The 10,803-nt window shown below is 39.2% G+C and overlaps 2 protein-coding genes across 2 annotated transcripts; one reads left to right on the top strand and one right to left on the bottom strand.

The window, feature by feature from the left end:
• Positions 1 to 1,051: 1,051 nt before the first annotated feature.
• LOC133744939 (uncharacterized) lies at positions 1,052 to 2,467 on the bottom strand. The gene has a single exon (XM_062172963.1). It carries the CDS (start codon positions 2,465 to 2,467, stop codon positions 1,052 to 1,054), a length of 1,416 nt encoding a protein of 471 aa, XP_062028947.1.
• Positions 2,468 to 7,618: 5,151 nt separating this feature from the next.
• LOC133742147 (uncharacterized) lies at positions 7,619 to 8,467 on the top strand. The gene is made up of 2 exons (XM_062169829.1): positions 7,619 to 7,886; positions 8,049 to 8,467. The coding sequence occupies exons 1-2, from the start codon at positions 7,790 to 7,792 to the stop codon at positions 8,267 to 8,269; spliced, it is 318 nt and encodes a 105-aa protein (XP_062025813.1). The 5' UTR covers positions 7,619 to 7,789; the 3' UTR covers positions 8,270 to 8,467.
• Positions 8,468 to 10,803: the final 2,336 nt, after the last annotated feature.

The raw sequence follows: 10,803 nt of genomic DNA, 5'->3' as shown, positions 1-10,803 counted from the left end.
TTCTCACTCCAAAATAACTCTTGCAACCGAAGAGACTCAATTAAGTTTGCTTGAAGTTCATTTTCCTTAGAAAATTCCTCATCTGACCCACCAGAGTGAGCAATGTGCTCTTGCAGGATGGTTAAAGCAGAAAGGTCAGCGTCCACACGCCGGTGAATGTCCCCAAAGACTTCCCAATTCCATGCTTTGAGTGCTTTACGCAGAACACGCAGCTTATGTTGCATAACCGAAAGAGGACAACCATTAGTGGAAATAGAGGACCAGCATTGCTTAACAAATTCCTTAAAATCACTGTGCTGCAGCCACATCTTACGAAACCGAAAAATACTTTGACAAGTCCCAGGAGCTTTTGAAAAAGACATTAACAAAGGATTATGATCTGAGCAAATCCGCGCTAAAGTACAACAATCAAAAGAGTTCCAGACATCACACCATTCTAAGTTTGCAAGACATCGATCCAACCGAAGTTCAACATTACCCCGTAGACCACGACGCCGAGCCCACGTAAACTCAGCTCCTTTAGTATCAACATGAATTAGTTCGCAAATATCAGACATAGCTTGAAATTCCTCGCAAGAGCGACGACAAACAGGAGCACCACCTTTTTTCTCATGAGCTCCCAACACCGCATTAAAATCACCAAACACTAACCATGGCCCTGAAACAAATCTGCCCTTAACCTCAGCGAGATCAGTCCACAGTCTTCGACGCTCAGCCATAGTAGTGCGAGCATAGACTGCCGTTATAATACAATTAACTGAATCATGCATGACCTGTAGAGTGACTTGCTGATCTGTCACAAGGAGAACACGCACCATTGGAACAAGAGAAATCTTACCAAACAACCATAAGTTAGGCCTAGAACCTCCGCGATCATTAGTACAAATTGCTGCCAAACCAAAACCACGCCAAAATGATGATGGGATAGAGTTCAAAGCAACAAAAGGCTCAGCTATACAGAGTATTTCCGGCTTGTGAACCCGAATAAAATCTTTTAAGGCATTCTGCGTAGGGGCATTAGCAATACCCCTGACATTCCAGTATAAGACTTTCATTGAGAAACCATTTTAGTACGACGGAGGTACTCCTCCCTGTTTTCATTTTGAGTTGCCCTACGCATAGACTTCCTCTGAGCTTTGGACACAACTGTTGTAAATTCTTCTTCTTCCTCAAGACGATGAGTTTCTTCATACCAAAGAGAAGTTTGAGAGGAGGCAACCACCTTTAAAGGCTCTGGTATCACTACCTCCTCACCATTAACATTCTGAGCACTATCATTTTCACTAGAATCTTCAAGCTCCTTATCCCTACTTGGCCGCACCTTCTCAAGTAGAGGCATATTAGCCACTGGTATCTGTATCTCCCTGATGACCGGCTCCACAGGTTGCACAATGGAAGGAGCAGGAAGCTCCACTTCCACAGCAAGATCCATGTTACCATCTGTACCACTTGCATTACCCATTAGCTGTGTTGCAATAGGATTAGGAAGGGGAGACCTCGTAGTGAAAGACGGCCCTTCTCTAGGATCATCTATCACAGGAGGAGGAGTATTGGCAACAATCACTTGCTTCCCATTAGCGTGTTCTTCCTGCTGTTTTTGAACATAAACCTGCTTAGTTTTACGTCGGCGGCGACGGGGCATACGTGAACGGCCACGAGCACCCTCAGTCTCCTCATGCTGCCTTGAATTTGTACATTTCTGTAACAAATTACATGAAGAAACCCTATGGCCCACATTCCCACAGTGATAGCAGAAGTCAGGGAGGCGCTCGTACTCCACCTCCACCACCACCATCTCCCCAGTTTTCCTACGTACCGTCAATTCACATGGAGGATCAGAGGACAAATCAACATCTACCAAAACCCTAGCATACATGCCACACCTCCTATCCAAAGTTTGCTGATCAACTTTAATAGGAACACCAATTCCATGAGAAATCTCAAAAAGAGTAATAGGTTCCCAAAATTCTAAACCCAAGTCCCAAATCCGCACCCACACTTGAGCATTAGTGTTTCTCTGGTTGGATGGAGAAAAATTGGGAGTCCACTGCATAAATCTCAGAATTCCAGGCTTTAACGCAATAGCCCCTATTCCCCATACCATGGCGAGCACCTCCTCAGAGGAAAAACAGAAGGTAAAATACCCCTTACCCATCGGAATGAAACGCCAAGGACCTATCGCTCCCCAGACAAGGCTCAGTTTCTTATGAAGGTCGGTATGAGAATAGTGCTTTTCTCCCGGAGCCAAATGGAGGCGTGCCAAAAGCATATGTTTACACTTCTCCAATCCAAGACGGTACCCCTCCTCTGAAATTGTCACTGTTGTTCTGCCTTCATGCATTTCCGGTGGCGGGAGGTCGGCCACAGAAATCACTGGTTTTGCGAGCACCGAGGCATACGAGCGAGGCAAAGTGTGCTTCTCTACATCTAAGAACGACCAGGGGCAAATGACTGCATGCCTAGCCATAAAATAATATAATTTTTTTTTTTTTTTTTTTTTTTTTTTTCCTGCTGTGGATGCCCACCAGTACCGAATGTTGTCCTGAAACCCACTAGAGGCGTGCTTTGAAAAAGCTCACATCGATGAGCTGTTCAATGGAACATCTTGGACCAACCAACCAGTTGACAACGCCAGGCGACAGGCGTGCACTGGGGAACCCCATAGAATATTGCTTAATGTATAATGCGCATTAAAAATTCCGTCGTTGATAGCCACCGCTGCCGGAAAAACCAGGACCCGGCTGCACCGCCGAAACTGCTCTCCTTCTGGTTTGCAGCAGGCGCAAGGCAACAATTGTTGGGTGTGGTGATGGATGCCGGCTGGCGGAGGAGACGATGTTCTATTGGATGGAGGAAGGCGAGCTGACGGAGAATATGTTAGATATTGCGGCTCGGTGCAGACAGGTTTCTAGCTCAAGCAAAATGACCAAAAGATGGAAGAGGAAAGAGGACTGGGCCGAGAAACCGCCGGCGCGGCGAGGCTGTGGAGCTCTTGCTGGATCTCACTTCAATTCACACATATGATGTTGATCGACACTAAAAATGACTCATGGATAAACATTATGTAATTTTTGTAGTATATGTATTAAGAGCTCAAAATTTTAGTATACCTCATATTAGGTATCTGCATATTAGGTATAGTACGTGGCTAAACTTTTACCTTTGTTTTAGACATATATAGTGAAAAACATACCTCTTTATGAGGTGAAAATAATTATACCTCTATATGAGGTCTAGATTTGCATATTATTTTTTATGTTGATTTCGTGTTCTATAATTATATGTACCTTATAGGTAGGTTTATTTAATGTTCTTCATTTTCCACCTTTTAGTTAGGTTTACACTAGAATACCATATTTTCTCTTTGCGAGGTAAAAATATATGCCTTTCTATGAGGTAAAACACTCATGCTTGCATACTTTTTGGTTAAATTGATTTCAAGTTCTTTAATTATACCTCGTAGTTAGGTTGACTTGATGTTTTAAGTTTTATATTGTTTAGTTATGTTCATTTTATATTTATTCATAATTTTTGGAATGATTATGTACGTATAATTAATAATTTAAATTTCAATCTTTGAAAAATTAAAAATAATAATAATGAAAATTTCGCAAAATCAGGTCATTTAAATTTGTTTCCTTTTTTGACTTGAAGGGGCAAATTGGACAGAACAAATAGTCAATGGACCGCAATTAACAAAGAAAAAGTGACCGGACTGCATCCACTATTGAACCACGAAATTGGACCTTGATTTAAATATCTCAAATAATAATAAAGTAATCTAGGGTTCACATGGATAGAGTAGCCCCAATAATAATAAAGTAATCTAGGGTTTACATGGATGGAGTGACCCAAACCCTTATAAACCCGTAGGATAATCCGCTCTGATACCATGATAAAGTAATATGAGGGAACCAATTGGCAATAGATGGAGTGGCCCAAACCCTTATAAACCCAAAAAAATTTCAGATCCAAAAAACTCCATGATTCCCCTCACCCATCACCTCACACCAGCTCCCCTCCATCTACCAAAGACCTTCTCCATGAAGGATTTCGTGGCTACCTCTTAAAAGTGCGAGTCACTTACCGTATGGACTATGGGTGCTCACGCATGGGTGTTTCACCCCCCATTCTCCGCTGGATTTTTTCTTTGCTATTGGCTTTTGTCCCATCTCGGTGGCTGTCTTCCCTTCCCGGTTTGAGTCTCTCTGATGGAGAAGAGTGTGTGTGTGTGTGGTATTGGTTCCTTTCTCTCATCCCCTTTAATTTTGGTTTTGATTGGATTTGTTTTTTGGGATTGTTCTGGCAACGGCTATTCGGTACTCATCACTTCGATTTAGCACTTCTCGCATCCTCTTGGCTTCTGGCGGCGGCAGCGGCAGCGACTGCAGCAACGGTTGTGCGGAAGAGTTTGGGCGGCGGCTACTGTGCTAGTGTAGGAGTTGATGTTTATTTTAATTTTTAGGGTTACACTCTTTTGCCCTATCCATGTGGATTATGGTTGAGTTGTAATTTTCCTTATTGGGTTTATTTGTACTTGGGCCTTGTTTTGGGCACCTTCCATTGAGTTTACTCTCATTGGTAATTATTAATGAAATTTCATTAATATCCAAAAAAAAAAAAAAAAAACTATTATAAACCCATAAGCAATATCCCATTTTTCCTATGTGGGATTATATCCTCAACATAAAAATCATCTAATCTATTCAATTCATTAAAAGGTTTTAGATTTTAGATGCTAAAATTTCATCCCACTTCCAAAATTCAAACACTTCATTTTTTACCAACATTCTCGAGATGCCCTTCTTTTTGTGGCACTTGGTTCTTGCAAGCAACTTGGTGGAATGGTTGACTTCAGAGAAAAAACAGACCAAGTAGCTGTATATCTTAAACTATGAAGATTCTGGCTTTTATTAATTTAAGGATTAAATACTTGTTACTCCTCAAACTTTTGCTTGAAAAACAGTTTAGTCCCTCGCATTTCAAATTAAACTGGATAGTCCTTATTCTTTCTAATTCTCACACAACAGATCCAAAACAGGTCTAAAATGACTATTTTACCCCTAAGATCCTTTTTTTAAATATTTTTTTCTCTCTCTTTTTTCAATTTCTCTCTCTTTTTTTATTTATGTTTTCTGCTTTTCTCTCTGTCCCTCTCCACAAATCGATCTTTTCTCTCTCTTTTTTTTCTCTTTTTTTTTTTTAATTTTTTTTTTTGGCTGGTTCTCTCTCTCTCTCTCTCTCTCCAAGCTCGTATCCGACCTCGAGTTTATCCACTCGATCCACCGCACTCACTACCACTCTGCAGCGCTTGGTGGGCCCCCTCCACCCCTCATGGAAGCTCCGCCGCCACAATTCCATCTCCACCTCCGTCGTCGTCCCCACTAAGCTCAGCCACCTCTCCTCCTCCTCATCCTCCACCACTCCCACCAATAAGCCACCTGACTATCATCATCCAACATATTACGAATGATCAGAAACACCCAGATCAGATCGAGCAATAACAACACACTGAAACTACCAGATTACAAACAACTGATAAAACTAGCCGGAAAAGTTGAAGAACTAACCGAAAGGAATCTCGTAATGTTAGAAGACACCGTCGGTTGACCCTGCTTCCGATCATCGCTTTCTTTATCTGGATTCAACTGAAGCTTATTGTTCTTCTGTGTAGTACTAGTACTAGAAGCTGAAGCCGAGCCAGTTGGAGCCAAAGAAGGCGGTGGAGATTTGACTGAGTTGGTGGCTGGTTGGGTTCATCAAAGTAATCGTCGGAGGCGGCGGTGCTGCTGAGCCGGTGGAGGGAGTTGAATCGAAAGACGAGGGCGAGGAAGACAAAGACCCATTTAGTGGCGAGGGCGAGGGAGAAAAGCATAAAGAAATTGAAAAAAGAGAGAGAAGATCGATCTGTGGAGAGGGAGAGAGAGAAAAGCAGAAAAAATAAATAAAAAAGGGAGCTTCTATTCATACCTCCAAAATTGGCATCAAGTGATAGTTGACTTTGTCAACTCATGTCAAATTACCAATAAAGACACAAAAGAGAAAAAAACAAAAATTAAAAAAAGTTTTTTCCCTTTTAGAGGTATGAAATCAACAAATATTCATCGTCATGCCATTTTTTCCCTTTTGTTTTTGTTATGATCTTCATCCTTACCAAGCAGCGGAGAAATCAACAGACCAGTTCCTTACTTTGCAGTTCCTCGAGTCAATTTCGGATATTCAATATTAATTCTCTAACCAAAACACCAACAGACCACTTTCGCTTAAAATCATACTCATCCATTGGAGCGTACTGTTTGAGCTAATATATGAAACGAGGGAATCTTAGGAAGTTGAAAAAATGAACTGCTCTTAGCCTCTAAAGATGCGTATGCCTACAAAATACAACAATAAGCAGGGGGGGGAGAGAGCTATCAATTGAAAGATTTTTTTTTTCTTTTTCAGCTTAGTTATATCAGGAGTAAAATAATATTGTGAAACGTTCAAAAATTGATGGAGGTCTAACTACCGATTTTGGAGGTATATGAATAGAACACTCTAAATTTTTTTTTTTATTGATATTATTGGATGATGGGTATTATGGGAAAATTAGGGAGGTGTAGATAACATATTGGTTATTTGTAAAAGTAAGTTGGAGGTCTAAATATCAATTTTAGAGGTATGAATAGAAGCTCCCTTCATTCAAAACGGAGAGAAACAAAGAATGATTGTACAAAACCGAGACTAGTCATATACGCAATTACGCATCCCCAGCAATAGTCATATAAGTTGTGCTGGGTCAACTTCTATCATAATGTAAGACAGAGACTAGTAATCAATGAAGAAAGAACCATTTTCCAAATTTTGCCAATCAAGTCAACCAATTTCCAGAGACTTGCTTTGGAATGGACTGAAGCAATTCCGTTGCTGTTTCCACGATTATACATACGTAGCTTCCAAAATCCTTTTACTTCAACTATGTTGACTTCAGAGCTATCAATTGAAAGATTTTTTTTTTTTTTCAGCTTAGTTATATCAAGAGTAAAATAATATTGTGAAACGTTCAAAAATTGATGGAGGTCTAACTACCGATTTTGGAGGTATATGAATAGAACACTCTAAAAAAAAGTTTTTATTGATATTATTGGATAATGGGTATTATGGGAAAATTAGGGAGGTGTAGATAGCATATTGGTTATTTGTAAAAGTAAGTTGGAAGTCTATTAAGTGAGGAGGTCTAAATACCAATTTTGGAGGTATGAATAGAACCTCCCAATAAAAAAAGAGAGAGAAATTGAAAAAAGAGAGAGAAAAAATAAAAAAAGGATCTTGGGGGTAGCTAGAATAGTCATTTTGGACCTGTTGTGTGAGAATTAGAAAGAATAAGGACTATCCAGTTTAATTTGAAAGGCGAGGGACTAAACTGTTTTTCAGGAAAAAGTTTGAGGAGTAACAAGTATTTAATCCTTAATTTAACATTCTAAATTGATTGAACTTATGCATAAAGCCATGAACAGTAGCAATTAAAGTTGAGGATTTCTTAAGAATATAACAATGGAAAGCAATGGAAATAACATGCAAATTCATAGTCAACTCCATAATTAGTCACCTAATAACATGTATGGACATCTCTCCTACAGTCCTACTACCAAACGCTCATTAAACAAAGCAACAACAGTAATTATAATATGATTAAACACAATTTAGCATAAGCAGAGAGTCTATAAATCCCTCTTCAGCAATATCCTAGGATCATAACAAAGAAGTTCCACTGACTTAAGGTTTTTACAACTTCTTGTTCCGGCTTTCAATGATGAAAGGTTCTCCGGCGAATTTAGCTTTAGCTGTAATAATAATGTACCTTCTTGTGGGTGCTTTTCCTGCAACTTCTGCATTAGTTCCTCATGGTAATAACTTCTTAATATGATGAAATTCTTCCGTTTTTTGAATTCTGCATTACAAATCATGAGGTTTTCATTTTCTTGGCTTTAATAAGTCTAAATTTTCAAGGATCATATTGTCTAACTATTAAAATTTCTTGCTTTGCAATTTTCTTATAATGTCTGTAGGTGATGAGAAGAGTTCATGGCATGTTGACTGTATACATGGCTTGACAAGGATACTTGGAAGAAAAGAAGGTAACTTCGGATGTCAAAATGTCATTGTTAGCAAGAAGATAGTGCCCACTCGGAGCCTAAAAGTAACGAGCAAATCCCCGCCTCCACCACCCACTAAGAATACGGCAAAGTCACTGGGTGCTACCGTATCACCTCTAGTTGCTGCTGCATGATAGCTATGCTATTTTTGTATTCTATGGATGGCTTGATGTTTGTGTGGTGTGTATTATTCTCAATATTTCACGTCGCGAAATTTTAAGACCTACTCTTACAAGCTATGATGTCTTGGTCCTCTATTCATCACCAATCGATTTAGTAACAGAATCGTAACCAATTGTTCATGCAACTGGCCGGAATAGTAGCTTATAGCACACCAGATAATATATATAATCATCTAATTCATCCATTGTCATCAAAAATGCAAATGCAGTACTTGTTATTGTTGGAATTAAAAGACTCACAAAGCTATGATGCTTGGTCCTCTATTCATCACCAATTGATTAATTTAGTAAAGGAATCGATCGTAACCAATTGTTCATGCAACTGGCCGGAATAGTAGCTTATAGCACACCAGATAACATATATAATCATCTCATCCATCCATTGTCATCAAAAATGGAAATGCAGTACTTGTTTTTGTTGGAATTAAAAGACTCACAAAACTATACAAGTACTCGAATACCACTAACTAGAGTTGAAGACGCTTGCATTGAAAATATGACAGCAATACATATCGTGTTAGATCGACACTGCATGAACTCCACAGATCGAGTAAAGAAATAAAATCAATAATATCACTCTTCTGAAGTTATTGATAGCAAGGCCTTGATCAAACTGCCCTTAATCTTCATCTTTTTTAGCTTGTCTTCAACTTCATCTGGTGCTTCAAAAACTTGTTAAGTTTCCCCTTCTCTTAAAGATTCTAAAATATGCTGTGCAGCTTCAAACTTCTTCACCTCTGAGTTGGGTGTTAATAAAGATGGTAAACGAGCAATTATCTGTTCGAGTTTTGTTTCGACCTCTTGTGCTTTGGCTAAAGACTTGGCTCTGAAACCTGCAATCCAGAAAGAAACTTGATCATCAGTAATTTGAGGGTATTGGGTGACTACCAATATCAACTGCTCTGCCTCTTCTTCCGTCAAAACCATGTGGGTTCTTCTCATATAAGCATCTATCAGATGCTTTGCCACAAACAAAGCTATGACATTTGGTTCATGGGATCTTGGTTCGATTCCAGCTTCCTTAAAAGTTTCATTCACTTGAGACACCAAACTAGCATCATCATGAACCATTTTGTTCATTGTTCTTGGCCTCTGAGGCTCTCTCTCTCTCTTTTTTTTTTTTTTTGGAAGTACTGAGGCTCTTTTTGATAAGGTTTAAGATCTTTAAAGACTTTGCTGATGAACTGCTTTAGTAAAGCCACTTTCACTAAAGCCACTTTTACTTCTTAAGCTTTTGAAAAGTAAACGGTGGATTCCTTTATCCCCTATGATAGCTGCAGTAATGCTGTAATTACAGCTCATCTCCAGCCAAGTATTCTTAGGATGTAAGAATACTAGTTGTAACCGCCTTTATCTAGTATAAATAGAGGTCCTATGTTATTGAATTTGGATTCTATTTTTGTGAGTTAGTGTATTTGCTCCTGTTATTGTTTGAACTTATAGTTGGCAAGTCCGACATGGCAGATAGGTGGGCCCGGCCAGTAAGGCCTAATTAATGACCGCGGCCAATTAGCCGCGGCACATTAAATGTTTATTGTCAAATTTATGATCAAAGATAACGTGTGCAGAGAACCGTTATTAGATCGGGAGAGATCAAATGAATCACAAGGCGTAATGAATGACCGCGGACCCACAAGTCATAATGAATGACCGCGGCTAATTCATCAAAGAGGTTGATTGTCAGGAGAAACGTAACCAAAGTTTGGGGCAATTAACTTGAATGAGCATCAGGAGGTGTTATTTCCAATCATCAGTTACAAGACCTGATTGATTGCTCATGAAAGAATCAATCATCGATAACGTCAAAAATATCACAAACATGAATACTGTTCTATTTGTAATCAATGCGGTCTTAGCTGTAAATGCTAAGATTGCTTCTTTTCCTTCATTCAGTAGTTTAGCTTCACTATAAAAAGGACCATAGGATTCATTGTTAGAGGTCCTCGACCAAACGCTCTACGCGATTACTCAAATTTTATCTCAATACAATTCAACAATTCAGCAACACTTATCAATCTTTACTTGTTTATCTTATCGCTTTCTTTACTGGTATTTATCTTTCTTGCACTTTACTTTGTTGCTTTTTACATTCAAGCAGCTTATCTTCCTGCACTTTATTTCCCGCGATTTACATTCTTGTTCTTTATCTTCCTGCACTTTATTTGATGCACCTTTACATTCCTGCACTTTCTTTACCTGCACTTTCGTTTATGCTATTTATTTGTTGTTATTTACTTTACGTCATTTACTTTATACAAAATCACAAAAATAATTATCATCACTTCACTTTCACCTTAATCACCGAGTTACACAGCACGAAGACTGCGGCTAGTTAAGGCCGATCCGTGCTAAAGTCCTTGCATTCAAGACAGAGAGAACCTCGCGGCCGAGATTGATCATTCCTCGGCCCACAATCAACTGATCAGAAGTTAGATAGGCGCAAGATCTACAATCTATAACAACGCCTTTCAAGTTTCGTTGCATTT

Source organism: Rosa rugosa, chromosome 4, assembly GCF_958449725.1.
Source record: "Rosa rugosa chromosome 4, drRosRugo1.1, whole genome shotgun sequence".
Lineage (NCBI taxonomy): Eukaryota > Viridiplantae > Streptophyta > Magnoliopsida > Rosales > Rosaceae > Rosa > Rosa rugosa.
The sequence above is the reverse complement of the archived record's forward strand: the minus strand, read 5'-3'. Positions and strand labels throughout refer to the sequence as shown.